Source organism: Taudactylus pleione, unplaced genomic scaffold (assembly GCF_031769625.1).
Source record: "Taudactylus pleione unplaced genomic scaffold, aTauple2 ptg000092l, whole genome shotgun sequence".
NCBI lineage: Eukaryota > Metazoa > Chordata > Amphibia > Anura > Myobatrachidae > Taudactylus > Taudactylus pleione.
In genome coordinates, this window is record NW_028284494.1 from 3,177,110 (window position 1) to 3,197,412 (window position 20,303).

General features: G+C 45.2%; 1 protein-coding gene across 3 annotated transcripts in view; it reads left to right on the plus strand.

The window, feature by feature from the left end:
• PDE4D (phosphodiesterase 4D) overlaps positions 1 to 20,303 on the plus strand; it is a 968,852-nt gene that overhangs the window by 720,588 nt on the left and 227,961 nt on the right. For all 3 annotated transcript variants that reach the window (XM_088469385.1, XM_088469386.1, XM_088469387.1), the window contains 3 exons: positions 1,620 to 1,656; positions 12,714 to 12,787; positions 15,801 to 15,850. In XM_088469385.1, coding sequence (XP_088325511.1) covers positions 1,620 to 1,656; positions 12,714 to 12,787; positions 15,801 to 15,850 — 161 coding nt within the window. The remainder of the gene's footprint in view (positions 1 to 1,619; positions 1,657 to 12,713; positions 12,788 to 15,800; positions 15,851 to 20,303) is intronic.

A 20,303-nucleotide genomic window follows, 5' to 3' on the forward strand; every position in this document is an offset into this window, starting at 1 on the left:
TTGTCAGCGAAAGGCGTAGGAGGTTGCTTCCACAGAATGTGGAGAAGATGATGTTCATCAAAATGAATTATCAGCTCTTCCAGGGAGACCAGCCTCCAGAAGGTACAGAGGGACCTGTGGTGGTGGATTCAAGTGGGGACGAGTTAATACTTTGTGAGGATGAGGATGTACACACTGAAGAGGGTGAGGAATCGGTGGATGAGGAGGATGAGGATGACATCTTGCCTCCGTAGAGCCAGTTTGTGCAGGGACACATTAATTGCCAGCTTGTTTTGTGGGGGCCCAAACGAACCAATCATTTCAGCCACAGTTGTGTGGCAGACCCTGGCGCTGAAATGATTGATTTGTTAAAGTGTGCATGTCCTGTTTATACAACATAAGGGTGGGTGGGAGGGCCCAAGGACAATTCCATCTTGCACTTCTTTTTTTTCTATGCATTATGTACAGTTTGGGGCCTAGTTTTTCTAACTGCCATCCTGTCTGCCACTGCAGTGTCACTCCTAGATGGGTCACGTGTTTGTGCCGCCCACTCGTGTCGCTTAGCATAGTCATCCAGCTACCTCGGTGCAACCTTTTGGACATGAAAACACTATTGTGAGGTGTGAGGTGTTCAGAATAGACTGGAAATGAGTGGAAATTAAGGTTATTGAGGTTAATAATAGCATAGGAGCAGAGAAACCAACAAATTCTGTGATTTTAGCTGTTTTTATGCTTTTTAAAAAAAAAATACAGATCCAAAACACAAAACCCAGAACCCAAAACACGGAAGGGTGGTTTTGGCAAAACCAATCCAGATCCAAAACACGAAGAAAGATCCAGATCCAAAACCAAAACACAAAACACGAAAAGTGGCCGGTGCACACCCCTAATTCATTTATATAAGTACAGATGGTCCTCATACATCTAGCCTCCTTGCGCGTTAAACAGCCCTTCTAGTCTCGTCATACCGTGGTGTGGCTCGGTAGCGGTATCATTTTTTCGTGCAACTTTTTGCCTTGAAATGCGTCTTGTTTGCACAGAAATGTGAATAGGTAGCACAACTTCTGCTGATTAAAATGATATGCAGCTTGTCTATACTCTGTGAGCGAGTGCGGGTGTATCTGCATGTGTAATGCGGCGTTATAGTGTCAGCGGCTGTAACACTGTAACGTAGCGCTTCTCATGTGCAAATAAGATGCATTTGAAGGCAAAATGGCGCTCGAAAAGACGCTCTGCGCTACCGAGTCGCACGGAGCTCCCGGTTTATTAGAAACGCGACTTATAGCGCACAAGGGATAGATGTATGTGGACACATCTGTATCGGACCCAATGGAGCTAACAATCTAATTTACCTATCACAGATGCAGACAGAGAACTCGGGGCCAATTTAGTCAGAAGCAAATGACCCCTTCGCTTTGTTTTCTGTGGGAGGAATCCAAAAGATAAAGTTACAGGGATAAGGGGGAGACGTACGGGATCATTCTGAACACTGTTTATTGCTTGGCAGTATGTCAGGCATCTGTAATCGCCTTCTAAACATCAAGCTATATATAGTCTAATTGTCTTTTTAGTGACATATTTGACCATAAGCAGTGCTGTTATGTTTTCCTGTATTCATATGTTGTTGTTTTATTTTACAGACATGGAGATGACTTGATTGTAACACCATTTGCTCAGGTACGTAGTGGAGATATCTATAACACTGTATGATTGTAAAATGAAATGGATCAACTAGAATGGAAAACATGTACCGTCCTTTGTCCTCAAAATATAAAGCCACAAAATTTGAATTGGACCTGTTATAATATGATATAGTTTGCCCATATTATACATTGCTTGGAACTGCACTATGGTCTCTCCGTGATGTAGTCAGCATCCCGGCAGACCAGATGCCGACGGTCTAAATATACGGGCACTGGAATCTCGACAGCAGTCGGGATCCCGGTTCCAGAATACCGACTGTTGGCACCCCGAAGGTAAGTGTTGGGGGAGGGTTAGGGTGCAGGGTTAGGATTAGGCACTAGGGGGGAGGGTTAGGTTTAGGGTGCGGGGAGGGGTGGGTTAGGTTCAGTCAGTAGGGGGGAGGTTAGGGTTAGGCACCAGGAAGTGAGGGTTAGGGTAGAGAGAGGGGGAGGGTTAGCACACCGACCAACAAGTGTCGGTATGCTAACCCTTTCGGGTTCCTCGCATCAGGATTCTGACCACCGGGATCCCAACTGTTGGCAAGCCATACCCAACCCGGTCTCTCCTGGTCCTCAATACACTCCGGGCTTTAACTGCTGGTCAGATTCACATAATTGAAAATGCGCACCAGGCTGAACAATTGTATCCTGTAATTATCTGTCCTTGGCCCACTTCAGAAGTTTTTAGATCTGGTTTCCAGCTTTTCTTATGCTGGCTGTACATCAAAGATTCCTCATTCTGCCAACGCTGATCGGTAATCAAAAACACAGCTTGGCGAACATCAATGATCGGTGATCCGTCTGGGAACCGGCAAAATGCAGCATGTAGAAATTCCCAACTCGCCGAATCCGACCATTTTTTCGGGAAATCGGGATTGACCAACAAGTTGAATTCCACTGATGCACGGACTCGAGCACCGGCAGATTGGGGATTTGCCTGATGGATGGACCCAGCTACACATACTGTAGTAAATGTATACCATGTACCTCCTAAGATCAATGCCAATACCTATGCACACAGCGTGCAATAGGCCATGTATCGCTCCATGCGTAGATGCATGTCATAAAATTGACTAATGTCCAACTGTAAATGCACCCAAAGCAGTTATATACAGACAGCTTAGATTTATTTTTTATTCGTTTTCCAAATGATAAAAGCTAGATAATAAAGGTATGGTACAAATATGATTGAGGGGGCTGCCAGGTCAGTGTAGCAGGGAAGATGGGCACCCGATTTTCTGGAGACTCCCGGCAGTCCTGGGACAGTAGGCAAGTATGTCACAGACAGAGCCTTCAAAGATGACCAATAAGTCTGCTATTTAGCCCATGAACCCACTAACACAAGTTTTTTACCATAGGGTGCACTCTACTATTACCATCTTAAATGACCCTCATCTAACATTTCCAGTAAATCAGAACACACTTCCTTGATCACAAATCACCTGTAACTTGGGCAAACAGCCACTTATGTAACTTTCAGTGTGCTGGAGAGTATCAGGACCTCATTCAGAGTCGGTCGAAGCGGCAGCACGGTCGTATGCGAAAAGGGGCCGGATATGTAAATGATTCCCTCGCAAGTTGCGTCCCTAAGTTCGGATCGGCTGCTGGCCGACCAAGGGGAGGAAGCGGCCGGAATACAAAAAAATACGCCCCCTTCTCGTATGCATTACACGTCATCTCCGGCCATATAAGGATTAATCGTGACCATCGAGAACCATCGGAACTGGTCGTAGATCTTAAGGTTGACCATACCCTCTCTTAAGCTCTAGGATCATGTCAGTGTAAAAACCTCCCATGTCACATGTGCCATGACGCTACTTTGCTAATTATGCACTCCCATAAACCGTATGCACTCCCATAAAACGCCGTTCGCATAATTAGGCACGCCTGCGTCCGGATCTACACTCCCCCGTTTTCAAGCACCTTCCCCTGTTACCACCCACAAACGCCTCATCCTGTCACTCAAACTACCGACCTGGCTGTGCTCAAGGAGAGAGAAATTTCTGATCGTATCGGCTAGTTTGCGCACGCGTATTGCGAACTTTCCGCATGCGCAGTATAGCGAACATCGGTGGCGTACGACCGTGCGGCCGCTTCGACCGACTCTGAATGAGGTCCTCAGTGTGCTGGAGAGTATCAGTGTGCTGGAGAGTAGCGGCCATTTTCTTGTAGCACACATCATCTTTATTCTTCTCCCCAGTGTTTCCTCTATAGTGGCTGGAGAGTGATGATGTAATTACTGTGTTGCACACACCCATTGCTAGATTGTTCAGGGAGTCTGGGAAATCACCACTATATCAGGGAGTATGCCTAAAGTGTGTTCATTTCTAGTAAGGGTCCCATTTATCAAATAACAGTTGCAGGATATTCCCCGAAAATACTCTTTTTAGGGGGATACCCACAAATATTAAGGATCCCCTAATGAACCTAATGTACCATGGAGGGACCACAGCAGATATCTTCATATCTGCCATGGTCCCTCCATTTACTACTGCAGCCGTAGCCCCATCATAGTTTTCTATGGGGGCTGCGAAGCGGTCAGATTTACCAAGTTCCAGAACATAATAGCTTCCGTCCCTTCGACGCTAACTCCATGTGAAGATGGCGTTAGCCCCTTGTAGACCATGGGCTACATTTCCCAACTCACCCCGGCCATGGCCGCTGCACATGCATGGTTATTAGACCACGCATGCTCAGGAGTCCAAAAAGAGGAGTGAAGAGACCACTTATGCAGCCACGTCACTCCAAACACATTATAGGGATGGGCTCCTTCCAGAGCCCGTGTATATCATTTCTTCTAGCCGCGAATGGCACCATAAGAAATGTCAATTGTCGGGTCTGAAACACAATAATTGATAAATATTTCCCTGAGTATCTCCTAATGTCCTTATGCACTCAAAAGGTTTAATATACCCTTTCTGTTTAGTTTTGTTTGTTTAGTATTTCACCAATAAATGTAATACTATTTCTACTTGAAGCTACAGTGTCTGAGGTGCCCCACAAGCTCAGGATGGAGCTAGTGTTACCTCTGAATATAAGTTTTCAGGTCTCAGTGGTGATACCATTGTCCTAGCCGGCGAGAAGGGATAAACCGGTGCAAAAGCTGCTACTACTTCATTAAATAATGTTTTGAAATTAGATAAATAAGACAAAAGCCTTTGGATAAATATGGAAATGTTTATCTTCATTCATGTACTCAGGGCTCTTCCATTGAAATAGACACTTTTAGAGCAGGATTACCTAGACGGACACATCGAAACACAGCAAAGGGAAGGCAAACTAGACTATACATGTACACAAACAACATTCAACTTCATTCTCACCTAGGGAAGAAAAACAATATATATGTGTGTGTACGAGTGGGTGGCAGAATCTCGCATATCTGTGAGTCTAAGAGTCTGAATCTCTTCCTGTCGCCCCACAGGCATCAGGTTACTTCCGATATTATCTTATTATTCCACAGAGAGGGATTTCTCTCTGTGTTTTGTCTGGCACTGTCTGTACACACACACACACATGCACATTCCATCCCACATATACATAATACAGTCTGCTAATGTATGTGCAAAGTAGGGACCAGAGCTTGCACCACACGGAGCTGATGCTGAGATGAACGTCACGTGCTTGCACAGCGTATCTTGTGTGTTTTGGCACAGCGCATGCTCCGCAACTGTGTGCATGAAGCAGAGCCATGTACATTTCCAGATATATAACCGGGGTGTGATGGGGTGTTCTCATGTAAGAGAGGTTCGTGAGGGTGTGTCGATGGAACTTTAAGCTATACAGAGTTGGAGGAAACCTGTTTCCTGACGTATCTATTGCACATAGTATAGGCATAGACGGCAACTTTTATTCTGCCCCTTCCGGGCACGGCGAATTGTGCCATCGGGTGCCAATTCTTTCGGGCACCTTGGAGAGACAATCGAGATTACAGGCGAATATATGCACCCAATTTACATCCAATTCTGTATCAGGCCCTGTACAGTATGTATCTCTAGGCGTGCACATTTTTATTCATCCTCTCCTGGCCATTATATTGCATTGCCAAGGCTGTGCATTATTAAAGTGAATGGACATGAAATTATTGGGGTGTTATATGAAGCTCTCTATGGCTGCCTTGCTGTCCTTCTCTCCGTGTGCAACTGATCAGGGAAAGGTGTCTCTCTGACTGTACTACACTGTGTGGATTGATGAATTCATTCATAGGTGCGGGATCCAGTGGCGTAACGAGGAAGGTGTGGGTGGGTCACCTTGCCCTGGGTGTAATCTGACAGGCCAGGGAGAGGGGGGCACCACCGGCCAGGTCAATGTATAGTGTGGAGATGTGCTCTACCCTGTAGCAGCCAGTGCTGGGATCAAGGTTGTGATCCCAACGCCGGTCAAGGAGCAGCAGTGGGTGACATTTGGCGCCGGCTGCGAGCTGGGTGCAGCTCGCAGACCGGCGGCCATTGAAGAACGACGGCAATTTGAATTTGGCACAGACTGCCAGCCAATCATGGCTCACGGACCAGCAGCCAATAGATAGCGGCCACGGCGAGTCAATTTTGGCTGGCCCCGCCCGCTGCGTCTGACGTCAGACGCTGCTGTGCTAGAGAGCCAGTTCGGCAGCGAGCATAGGGCGAGGACATCGCACAAAGAGCTCTAGCTGCTGTGGAAGAGGCCAGAGACGCCAGGCTCAATAGAGAAGAGCTCGGTGCCGGCCAGGACAAGCCAGCGGCAGAAGAATGCAGTTGAGGATCGGAGTGCTGCAGTGGTGGGAAACTAAAAGAGCTAATGAAGATCCCCACTGCAGCCTCTTCCACCGGACAGGTAGGCCCTCTATGAGACTGTCCCATCATTAAGGTAGTAGGCCCATGGGGGTAATTAGGCCTTAGGCCTGTGGCACTGTGTAGGCGGGCATTAGGCTTGCTCCTGAGGCTGTAAGTGACCCTGGGCAAAAGTCCTAAATCATATAAATGTTTCAACTCGCCCTGTATAAGGTTGCATCAGCACACTTGTGCATACCGGGGCAATTTGTACATGCTGGTAACACAGTGTTGGTAGCATAGCACGGCAACCCAGCTCAGACATGCCCAGGTTGTTTGTCACTGCCCCCCCCCCTTGCTTCCTGTAATTATCAGATTACAGAGCCTCCCCTGTCATACTCTTGAGATTTGATATAAACATGATTAGAAAAATACAAAGAAGATATTTATAACTTATTGTAATCATTTTTTATAGTTAGCACTCACCAGCTTTTTGGAGCTCCCTGGGACTGCAGGGAAATGAGAGATGAGCCAGCAACAGTTCAGCCTCACTTCTGTATAGTCAGACCACACCATGGGCAGTAAGCTGCACAGAAAGAGAGCTAATAGAGGCATGCCTCTGAGTATGGGGGGGTGTGCCTTGAGCACTGATTAACACCTTGGATGTGTCATGTGACCAAGAAGTGTACTGCCGTGTTTAGAGATCGTAGCTCAGTCAGCAGCAGAAAGAAGAGAGAGTGATGCAGGTAGGAGAATCAGTGGACACTGAAGCTCAGTGTAGTGAGGGGAGAGTTAGAATGAGTAAGGGGTGAGACAGGCTCCCAGCACTTCATGTGTGCCTACCCAGCCATTGAGTGACTTGCAGAGGCCATACAAGTTTCTTACAGGAAGACAGATACAGTACATTGTACATTATGTACAGTTAGCAAATTCAGTGTCTATTATCAATTTAATCAGCACAGTCTGCTGGTGCGTTTTAGTCCGATTGCATTGCGACTTAGATGCATATTCAGCAAAATAAGATGCCCGATGCTAGCAGAGTAGCACGGGACATTAAGGCTCACTCACACCAGGAAAGTCGTGCTGCGTGGCATATTAAGCCTAGATGTATGAAGAGTAGACACATCTTTATTAATCCTTTTTTTACTACAAAAAACAATGGATGTTTTCACCCTCTTTTCCCATTATTTTAGTATCACTTAAAGTTACCACAGGGCTTTTGGAGGATATTTAGTAACAATTTCCTCCATGCCTTAAAATATGCATCTAATCCGCTACATCCTAATCCCATTTCCCATACCTTCAATGAGAAATGCAATCATATTAGGTTTACCATTCCTAAATTGTCAAATAATATCAAAAGCGTGCCTCACCAAATTAACGCCATCTTCAAGTTTGCTTTAGCAGAGGCTTTCCCTGCATTCGGCATCTGGGAGAGGGTCGGGATATTCATAGATCCTTCCCACGTTCTCCTGCTGTGCCTGGCAGGAAGGCTGAGAAGAGAGATTTCTGCAGATCCCTCTCCCGTTCTTAAGTTCTCCCTGGCAGGAAGGCTGAGGAAAGGGATCTTTGCAGATGCCTCCCCCATTTTCCCGAGGTCTATGCAGCACAGGTCGGGCTCTCCTGCTGTGCATTCCCAGTATAAAGTTACTAACGTGATACCCACTGCATAAACAGTACAAACTCAACTCCTTTTTATATTTGTACATGTTTTCCTCACAAATATTGGGCATAATCAATTTTATACTGTGATTTAGAGTTTAGCCAGGATGCGCCCCTCTAAGCTTTAAACCTGTACACACATTTTACATTTCTTTATCCAACTACAATGCAGCATGGTTTTGCAAAAAACCTAACTCCTAATCAGGTATTATTATTATTAATATTATTTTTATAACAATAATGATCATATAAATAATAGTAATTATTTCCATCCTACATACAATTTCTAGAATAAACTACATAATGCATTAAAGGAGACATTAATGTGCAGCCGGAAATATTGCTAGTAATCTTTCTTATATCATTGTGAATCAGCGCCACCTTGTGGTAATGTATAGATATTACCAATCTAAGGCCCCCATTTATCAACGATGGTGGTAAACCCCAGCGCAATTTTTCGTTTAGTATCACTGTGATACAAACGAAAAATTTACTGGTATTTACCAATACTTACGCCTCCGGTGAGGTCCCACGAAGTCCTCTTCCTCTGCGAGGTCCTCCACTGGGCTGCTGCCACTGACAGGGCTCCTGTGTAATGCGCATGAGTGATGGCCCATCTGCGCATGTGCATAACATGGGGACCCGGCAGTGCCTGGAAGGCATCGCTGAAGTCGGAAAGGCACCGCCGATCTCCATTGCCAACAATGGGGACCGCATTGCTCTCGCCATCTAAATGATGGTTAGAGTGATGCTGTGACAAACAGCGGTGATATTAGATTACCGCTGTTTGTTAAATCCAGAAAGGGTGGCAGCTTTGCTCGTGTGGATGTCTGTTATTGCTCAGCAGAACTAATTTTACAAAGACAGTAGTGGCATCTAATATTGTGATGTATATTTTATATTGCAGACATCGCTCACAAAATGTCTTTGTAAACAATATTTGCAGTGTGTGGTTGCCCGCATTCTCCACCATATTGTGACACAGTCAGATTAGGAGGTCCCTCTCCTGGGTAGGGGACTCCTTCCTTACACACACACACAGCAGCAGGGAAGCAGCACACCAGTCTGGATGCGAGTACAAGCTGGTCGGCGCCAGTCTTTATTGTACAATGTCAGAAATAACACAAAGAAAACATAAACATAAATCCTAGCCCTGTCGGGGCACTAACTTCACAGGTAGTTCCCTCACTACCAGAACCTGGCAGGGCCTAATGCCCTCGCCAGCAACAAAGCACAGCACAGTACTTACAGATAGGTTTTCCAAGTGTCTCTGAGCAAACTCCCTGTCTGCTCTCCCAGGTGAGACCATCAGCCCTAAACACACTAGGCTTATATTGGCCACTCTCAGGTGGAAAACTAACAAGTCTGTTACCAGGCTGCGAGAACCAAAACCTGGAGTGGCCGTGGGAGGAGCCCTCCCTCTCCTCTCACCCACAACCCCCAGGTCCCAAACCGGCTTTTCAAAAAGCCGAAACTCAAGCCTGCTACACTGCAGACTTTATTTTAAAACACATAAGACAGGAATCTGGGATAAATGTCCCTGTCACAGACCACTTTACCAGTGATCCTATCACATTATATATATATATATATCAAAACAGAAAACGTTACAGAACCAAGTAAGATTGCGCATCAATGGCAAGACGTGTTTTCAAACACCCCCCATGGTGTTTTAATGCAAATTGCAATGAACTGGGTTTCTTTGAAGGAAAACGTCCTACCACAAATAACCCAAACTGCAGTAATAGCTTTGTGTTAGTTCTACTTGGGTTAAGTGCCGCCATATTTATCAGGCTAAGTTATAGGCAGATACTTTATATTTATTAATAATTTTACATTGTGGGATCAATCACGTGGTATGGAACTTTTATTTACAGTTTCTCCTCATGTTGAAACACCAAATAATTTAACCATCTTATTTTATCCAATAATTGTCAAAATGGCCGCCACAGGTCCTCATTTATATGTGCAGGGGATGTGCTTGAGTTTCTCACCAGCACACCTTGATGGTCCGCCCAGAGCCATGGAAGGTGCACAGCCACTCTCCACTCTCAGGATACACCCCACAAACTATAGGTGTGTGGAAAGACACAGTGTGCACTAGTATATACCCACCTACCAAAGCACACCCTCTGACCACAATAATACCTCCCTTTGTCTCTTGATTTAGCCTCTGGTAGGTCTCAAATTAATCATGAGAGTGAAGGGACCGTGGGACTGCATTTATTCAGTGACATAACTAATGTATTTGGAGCCCAGGGCAAGTTAAAAAAAGTGAGCCCCCCCCCACCCCACCAAGTATGCGTGGTCACATGCCAACAGGGGCTTTGCCACTGGAAAATGGGGGCTTGTTGACACAACAATGTTTCTAGTCACTCTGGGAACATTCCTTTCCATTCCATATGCACCTTAATGCCCCCAGTAGTAGTGCCCCTTATGCAATGACCCCAGTAGCAGTTCCCCCTGTAGTAGTGCCTCTTATACAGTGCCCCAGTAGTGCCCCTTATACAGTGCCCCCAGTAATAGTGCCCCTTATACAGTGCCCCCAGTAGTAGTGCCACTTATGCAGAGCCCACAGTAGTGGTCCCCCCTATGCAGTGCCCCCAGTAGTGGTCCCCCCCTATCCAGTGCCCCCAGTAGTAGTCCCTCCATGCAGTGTTCCCAGTAGTGCCCCTTATACAGTGCCCCCAGTAGTGGTCCCCCCTATGCAGTGCCTCCAGTAGTGGTCCCTCTTATGCAGTGCCAACAGTAGTGGTCCCCCCTATGCCGTGCTCCCAGTAGTGGTCCCTCCTATGCCATGCTCCCAGTAATGTCCCTTATACAGTGCCCCCAGAAGTGGTCCAACTATGCAGTGCCCCTTATATTGTGCCCCCAGTTGTAGTCCCGCCTATGCAGTGCCCCCAGTAGTAGTCCCCCCTACTGACTCTCATTGGCTGCCAAAACAAACACACTGCCGCTGGGTAGTACGAGTGTACTACTTGGCGCCGGTGTTTGTTACTCTGTAGTGTGGTCCGCACTACACTGACTTGACATGGACCGCGGCCGGCAGTGACCCCCCGCACCACCAGTCCGATGGTGTCTAGGGCACGTACCTTGCTCAAACCCCCTTGATATGCCACTGCATTTATTACTTGTGTCCCTGTTGCGTGTTTGAAACTTTGTTTTACACAGGCCAAAGCGCATTTACAAATATGCTTCTCCACCCTTGTACTACTGGAGGGTCCAAACGGCATTCAATAATAGACTGATCTTTTTCAGCCCAGAACTGGTGTTACGTTCCAATAATAGACCGATCTTTGCCAGCCCAGAACTGGTGCTACGTTCCAATAATAGACTGATCTTTGCCAGCCCAGAACTGGTGCTACGTTCCAATAGTAGACCGATCTTTGCCAGCCTAGAACTGGTGCGCGTTCCAATAATAGACCGATCTTTGCCAGCCCAGAACTGGTGCGCGTTCCAATAATAGACCGATCTTTGCCAGCCCAGAACTGGTGCTATGTTCCAATAATAGACCGATCTTTGACAGCCCAGAACTGGTGCTCAAATCAATTTATATTTACGGCGTGGAAATAACTTTGCTTTGCTAAATGAAATAACATTTTTACGCTGATCTGCAGAACTAGACACGGGTGCACCGCTCCTGTACTTAGCAAGGAATGCCATCTCTGCACACAGCAATCCTCTGCTCTTCTTCTTATGCTGCCACCTTGCCCCACAAAACCATTCACTTTGGTTAAAATCAAATCACATTTGTGCGCAAATCGTGGCCACTTTACATTATGCAAGTGAGACACCGTGGTTTTCTCCAAGGTACTATCCCTTATGATAGAATAGTTCCAAAACTGAGAAAATCTATGATATGGGTTAAAGAACTCAGCCAAACTGCAGCATTAGGGGGTATTCCGAATGTTAAGACTGTGGGCCTGATTCAGAGCTGCTCACTATTTGCGAGCGCATGCTCTGAATCAGGACGGGGAGTATTTTTTTTTCCTGTCCGCTCGCTAAGCTGTGGGTGCCCACCCACAGCTAGTGCGAGCGGGCAGGAGATGGTCGCGATTATCCGAGTGGACTTCCAGCTCTAATAGAGCAGGAAGTCCACTACTGACATCACGAGTGATGTCAGTAGGGACGCCCACAAACTGCAGGCGTTCCTTCGGGAATGCCTCCGTTTGTTCAGCCACCCCCCCCTAAAAAACGGGGTGAGCTATCGATCAACATCGACAGCCGCACCGTATTGCTGCGAGCTCCGGAGCGAGTGAAGGTCTTACTCGCTACGGGGCTCGCGCACTCGGCCACCATTGACCCACTTGCGAGCGGGTCTTAATCAGGCCCTGTGTCGGTCTTGTATGGGGTCCCACTGTTGGCCTGACACTATGGTCCTCAGAAACTTCAGGAGTACAGTGCTCACCTGTTTCAGACAAGCATCAGTGCAGTCAGTGCCTCTACCCCAATGTACAGTATGTGAATTCCGGATTCTAATTCCACCAACGAAACTTCACACAATACTACATTTTAAGTGGAGTGTAGGGAGAATTAAACTGCTGGAGCGGAGAGCCGCACAAATATGTATTCACCTGATATATGGAGCTGTGTGATGTGTACTTCTCAGTTGCACCACTGACACTTACATGTATTTGGCTTTTAGGTACTGGCCAGTCTGCGTACTGTAAGGAATAACTTTGCTGCAATAACAAACTTGCAAGATCGAGCGCCCAGCAAGTAAGTGATAATACTTCTTTGAAGCTCGCAGTTTGGATCAATAGTCACATGACTCAATTCTTCCAAAATGAGATGTTCTCCTATTTTACTTAGGTGTGCCAAAACAGTGCAATGCTCTGCAAATCTGCATTGTTTTGATCTGCAAGTTTTAACTTAAAACTGTTAACAAATGCTATAGATCTGTTCTGCTGCCACAAGTGGATTCATGCAACAACGGCAGCCTCTAATCTGCATTCTGCAGGACATAATGTATGGCTTTCTGGATAGGACAGGCTTGTAGTTTGACTGTGTCCCTGTCCTATGTAAAAACAGAAATCTTCTTGCTGCTATTACATTTAAGTCACGTACATACTACCCAGTATTCTTATTTTAGCCCTGGCTTATTCCACAGAGAGAAATGGACATTCCCTCCTAATTATCGTGCTGGCCATGGACGTGAGACAGGGTATTTTAGTACAATTTCCTAGATTCCTCCTATTATTCATTCAAATGTCTTAGGGCCTGATTCAGCAAGCAACGCAAGTGAGGGAAAGCACGGTGCAAGCCGATTTTTTATTATCTGCGCATGCATCGTGCGTACGCAAACCGGTTGCTGGGTACGGTAAGGGTTCTCTGAGTACACAGGGAGCCCGCAGAGACCTTCCATGTTGACTGACAGGAAGTCCAGTTTGTGGGTGGTAACAGGGTGGTCGGCCGAAAGCAGGCGTGCCTGTGCGTACGCACGCCGTTACAGGGGCGTGCATAAATTAATCTCTGCGGATCCACACGCAGCCGGGCGCCTCTCTGCGTGCAGGAATCTCTCAAATCCTGCGGCAGGATCAGGTCTACCCTTAGCTTACACGCAGCTTCGATGACACTCGATGTTCCCGATGTTTACGCTGTCAATCACGGCATAGGTGGGCGGCTTTATGTTTTGCTGGGTGTCTGCTTCTTGTGCTGCAGTCTCTGTGCGTATGCATTGATTAGCATATCCTCGCAGCGGCTGGGTGCGTGCGTCTGCTAGCGTGCGATCCTTGCTGAATCAGGCCCTTATGCAATAACTTCCAATAATCTGTAGTGCCACCTTGTGGTAGGTTTATGTAGTAGTGTATTATGTAAGACCCCCAAATCTTTGTGCCATGTGCAGCGGTTATAAGTACAATCACACATAGTGATTCTATTAATCTATATTGCATTAGATTTTCCCACCCCCTCTTTATTAATACAAATGTGGGCTTAGATTGCAGGTTCTTATATCATACAGGAGGTCCAGGTAGACAGGAGCCTAAAGTATATTAGTAAGCACAGAAAAATCTATTTCTACCTGATTATTTATTTAAAGGGCAAACAGCCCAACGGACATAGAAAATGGGTGTTTTCGATGGGGATAGGTCTTCACCCTATACATCACAGCAGTGATTCCCAACCTCGGTCACACTAACAGTCCTGGTTTTAGTGATATCCATGATTGTGCACAGATGGTTAATTCCAAATAACTGAGGCACTAATTAAGTCACTTGTGCTCAAGTATGGCTATCCCTAAAACCTGGACTGTTATTGTGTCTTCAGTTCCGTGGTTGGGAACCCCTGCATCACAGGGTTACGTTTGGCACACGGAAGCCTATTTAACAATTATTGAAGCAAATAGCAATATGCTGTTAATATATGATATATGCAATAATAATCCAAAATGCTTGTTTTCAATGGGCATTAGCTTTTCAGCATTCTTTTTCATATACATATTTTTAATCTGTAACTTTTAGTTTACTTTTTTCTTTTTTTACTAAGCAGAACTGGAAGCCCAAATCTGAGCTGTCAATGTTACGATCATTATTGTTATGATTATTACATATTTTTCCACGCAAGTGGAACTGGAACTGAAAGTCCAGGCTTCCAGTTCTGCTGATCATGCACTAAAGGCCCCAAAGCAGCTGGATGAAGCTGTAAACTTTTTTGAGTGACTGGGCATGAATAGTTTTTTATCACTGCAATTAGCGGCAATACAAAATCTTACCTATTGGTCAATATTGATAAATAGGCCCCTAGCTGCTTTCATCACCAAATAATTTGCCACCTCTGTAGAGGTTTTAATTATGTATTATAATTAAATACAACTCCCTACCTGGCTTGCAGCGTTAGTTACGTATTCACTATTCAATAGTTTACAATGCCCACACTGTGATGAGAGAAGGTTCTTTTTCTGTATCAAAGTCAAGTACTGTTGGATACATCCTCTAGTAGACTGAATCTAGCAAACACTGCAAGCTATGCAGGGAGGTCTGTTTGCAAAGTAGTCTCTGTTGGTCTATTATATTCTAGTATACAAAGAAGAAAATACCCACAAATGTAATTTGGGATATCATTTAGAATGTTATACTGTGAAATTGTGCTTAGTCACAGCGTATTTCATATTACATGACAGTCTTGCTGTAGTTATACCACTGTCCTTTCGTTCTTGACAGTAAGTAGATGAATAAACCTAAAAGAAGACTGTCAGATAAAAGGGGAGATGTACCAATCTTTGGAGGAAGATAAAGTGGATTAGTTGCCCAAAGCAACCAACCAAATAACTAATAGACAGAAGCTGATTTTTTGCTTTTTTTTCCCCCAAGACTTGATACATCTCACCTATAATGAGAAAGATGGCCCAGAAAGACTCACGCTGTCAGAAATAATGTATTAGGGTAAAACAAAAGAAATGGCAGTAACTTAGCTATATGGTCACTAGATGGCGCTGTTGCTGAGCATAGTACAAGGCTATACGTTATAATAACTGCCTTCAGTGATACATTCTTAGGGGTATATTTACTAAGGTGCGGGTCTTTAGAAGTGGTTTTGTTGCCCATAGCAACCAATCAGATTCTACTTAACATTTATCTGGCACCTTCTAGAAGGTAAAAGCTAGAATCTGATTGGTTGCTATGAGCAACAAAACCACTTCTAAAAACCTGCACCTTAGTAAATATACCCCGTATAGTTTACAGTTGGTATGCATCCTTCCTAACACCTTATTTTTTTTATATTATTTTTCTAGAAGGTCAACAATGTGTAACCAACCATCCATCAACAAAGCAAGTATACCAGGTAAGACAAGCCGACTTGCAATGTATTTCGTGTTCTACAAGTCCAAGTTTAAAAAAAATAAATAGATCTCTACAATTTGAACCATTTCTGATGACTCCGCGGTGAATCTGAATTGCATCCACCCCATTTTCTGCCAGAAAGACATTGAAAAATGCTACACGGTACTTGAATTTACATACATGACTTTATAAAGGTGCGAAACGTTAATATTAATCACATTGGAACTTACTACTTATTTCCACAACAGCAGCCAGTAAAATATAAAGCACATGCTTCTATTACGGACATCTTATATTATTACTGTTGGTTTTTATAAACCTCTTTGCGGTATAACAATGAGTTTCTGCTTTTGGAATGTGTTTGTGAGTTACATCTGCCAGGAGGAATCACTTGTTTTATAGAGCATTTTGTTATCAGCGACTTTACAATTGTCTACGCTTTTTGCTTTTCATTAATACAGAGAAGTGAGTGTTGTTGATGCAGACATTGCTGTCTGGAACATGTTGCATGTATTATTGTATTTCACCAAAGGAGGTCTCTGCGCGGCTTCAGCAGAATCTCATAACTTCCAGCATGTAACCTTGTGATTCCGGTCACTGTGACATTCAGTGTTATACATTTTAGACATGAGGGAGGAAGGTTGTAAACCCTAATGAGAACCACATAAACACTGTGCTTTGGGGATGTGACATATTTTACTAAATTGTTTTATGCTTGAATACATAAACCACCTACTAAAGATAAACTACACCTAGGCAGAATAACACAATTAAATGTACACAACTAATAAGTGTACTGGAGACCCGGATGCATTTAACAGCCAGTATAACCCACATTTTCCAGTTGCGGTTCCCGGCCTGAGTTACTGTAGCCTACCTGATGGTAATCCAGGATTTAAATCGACCAATATTGCTGTGTTTGAAAATTTAGGGGGGGAATTCATTTGTTTTTTCACGACCGCAGCTCCGGTCTAAATTGACGGGAACTATTCAATTGTTTGTACCACCGGGTGTGAGTGCTGTGGGCCCCCATTACTTATAGCGGATTTCTGCCCACGGCCTCCTGAGGTGTGAGAAGAAATCTGGCCAAGGAAAGACTATTGGGCTCCTTCACCTTATTGCTCCCGGCTTTTAAGTCTCTTTAGATGAGATTAGCCGCTTTATGCGGTGTGACATCCGCGATAAGTGATAGGCGCCCGAGGCAAATGAATAGCTGCCGTCAGTTTAGACGGGAGCTGTGGCCACGAAAAACACAATTGAATTCCACCCAAGAACAAAGTGTTCTGTTCTTAGTAGATTTTGGATAGCCTTACGTGCATCCCGAGCATGGTTAACTTTCCCTACCTTATCAGTGTCTGCCAGATCAGTTGAAAGGCTGCTCCATCTACTGACTAATCATAAGGGAAAGTAATTGTTATTTATATTCCCCTAAACCTGTTAACATTGGTGACCATAACACCCAAATAAGCAACAGAGTGTAAGCAACCAAGTGCTAGGTGCCTTAGTGGGGAGTAAGAAGTAGATGAAAGTAAAGTAAGGAGAAGCACAAGAGGGTAGAGGGCCCTGCTCGTAAGAGCTTACATTCTAAAGGGGAGGGGCAGACAAACAGGTGTGACACAGATGGGGTAGGCAGGGAGGAAGGCGTATATAACAGCAAGTTAAGATGAGAGCTGGAAGGCTTTGATGAAGTAGTGTGTCTTGAGATTCCGTTTGAATGATTGTAAAGAGGTGGAGAGTCTGATGGGGAGAGGGAGAGAGTTCCAAAGGTGGGGAGCAGTGCGGGTAAAGTCTTGGGAGGCGGGAGTGGGAGGAAGTAATCAGTTGGCATGAGACGCGGCGTGCATTTGTTGAACGAAGAGGGCGGGCAGGAGAGTGAAGGGAGATGAGGTCAGAGATGTAAATGTTCATATCTATTTTTATGTTCTGAGGTCTAAAACTCTATTGTAGATGGACATTTAAAATAGAAACCAAAAAGACTTCTGGTGATTATAGTGCAAGGACTGCTAAGTCAGCATAACCACACCATGTACTCATGTCCAGACACAATCTGCTCAGAAGCAACACATATTTACATTTTTTTGTTTTTAACTGTGGGCTTCATTTAGATTTAGGAGCAAAGCCGGCTACAGGGTGCAAATTTAAAACTCAACTACCCATCTTGCAATACATGGGGTGCAAAGATTTTTTTTTTAATTTTGCATACTTCCTACTTTTTTGCAAGTAAAGGTGGTCATACACGGCACGATATACATGCTAATCCGATGGATCGGCACCATATAGGTGCTATATCATACTGTGTATGGGCACAATATCGTACCTGATATTGTGCTGTGCGCTCCCGCGGGATCGTAACTCGCATCCCCAGATCTTCCTGCATGTTCATCTGATCTGGGATGCGATCTCATTCAGTCGGCATATCGTGCGGTCAGCAGGGACCACGCAATTGTCAGCGGGGACAGCACGATCGGCAGTCGCCCTACACAGTGCATCGGACTGTGTATGGCCACCATAACCCACAAACATTGGAAGCTTTATTTTTTTTACACTGGCCAATGAGCCACCCTTACCCAACTCCAAATATGTACAGGTATGCACAATTTAAATTTGCCCCCTACACATCTGCAGCACAACAGGATTTCTCTACGGTGCAAAATAATGTACGTTTTCAAAACAAGGGGCTATGTCTAATACTTTCCACTAGATGGCAGCAGAGAACTACTTACATTCTCATACATAGCATTTGACCTAACAGCAATGATGATTATTCTCTGTTTTGGTAATGAAGTATTAAATATGAAGAGGCAAATGCATCGTAGAGGCCTGTTGGACATAGCATACATTTTGTCATAAATCTGCAGCTGCAGATTATGCAGGAATTCTATGAGAATTAATACTTAACAGCCATACCTAGCAGTTACCCATTAGATTGCTGTGATGATGCTATAGCGTTAGTGCAGGTGCATGTAATGAGATAGCTATTATAGGATGGCCATAACCTCTACTGTATATGCAACTGGAATAAACTAGGGGTCACCTAGGTTGGTACCTGGGCAGCCCAGGTGAATGTCATTGGAATAGTGATCAATAGATGACTATTAGAATCACTCTGACATTTGATTAGACAGTCTAATGTATGTCTTGTACTCTTCATAGGGGGGCACACTGCACACAACCACATACCCTATATATGCCTAGTTTGTAAACCCCTTTAGCTCTGCAACTCTGCCTATGATCCCACCAGTTACTGGTACATTTATTATTAAGTACTTGACTTTTGTTGTGCTTTCTAATAATTCCAGAATTAAACATTACTAGATAACACGTAGGAAATCCTTTATAAATCATTCAGCTTGTGCACAATTATGAGAATGTATGTGGGTGTGCACTATGCACATACAGGTGTACACTACCCCATTATGTAAGGTCGTCCTGCACATGTGAATCTTACAATTGAAAAGAGCCCAGTTATGCAGGTGTAGCTCATAGGTCCTCTGCCGTGCATGAAACAAAGGTGCTAAGATTAGCCCACTACCATATTCAAGCGAGCTCCTCAGCCTACTACTATAATTAGGCCACCCTCTAAGCCCACTACCATATTCAGGTGACTTCCTCAGCCTACTACTATAATTAGGCCACCCCCTAAGCCCACTACCATATTCAGGCAACCTCCTCAGCCCACTACCATATTCAGGTGACCTCCTCAGCCCACTACCATATTCAGGCAACCTCCTCAGCCCACTACCATATTCAGACGACCTCCTCAGCCCACTACCATATTCAGGCCACCTCCTCAGCCTACTACTATAATTAGGCCACCCCCTAAGCCCACTACCATATTCAGGTGACCTCCTCAACCTACTACTATAATTAGGCCACCACGTAAGCCCACTACTATATTCAGGCCACCTCCTCAGCCTACTAATATAATTAGGCCACCCCCTAAGCCCACTACCATATTCAGGTGACCTCCTCAGCCCACTAATATATTCAGGTGACCTCCTCAGCCCACTACCATATTCAGGTCACCTCCTCAGCCCACAACCATATTCAGGCCACCTCCACAGCCCACTACCGTAATCGGGCCACCTCCTCAGCCCACTACCATATTCAGGTCACCTCCTCAGCCCACAACCACATTCAGGCCACCTCCACAGCCCACTACCGTAATCGGGCCACCTCCTCAGCCCACTACCATAATCGGGCCACCTCCTCAGCCCATTACCATATTCGGACCACCTCCACAGCCCACTACCATATTCGGGCACCCCTAAGCCCACTGCCATATTCAGGCCACCACCTCAGCCCACTGCCATATTTAGGCCACCTCCTCAGACCACTACCATATTCACGCCACCTCCTCAGCCCACTACCATATTCAAGTCACCTCCTCAGCCCACTACCATATTCAGGCCACCTCCTTAGCCCACTACCATATTCAGGCCACCTCCACAGAC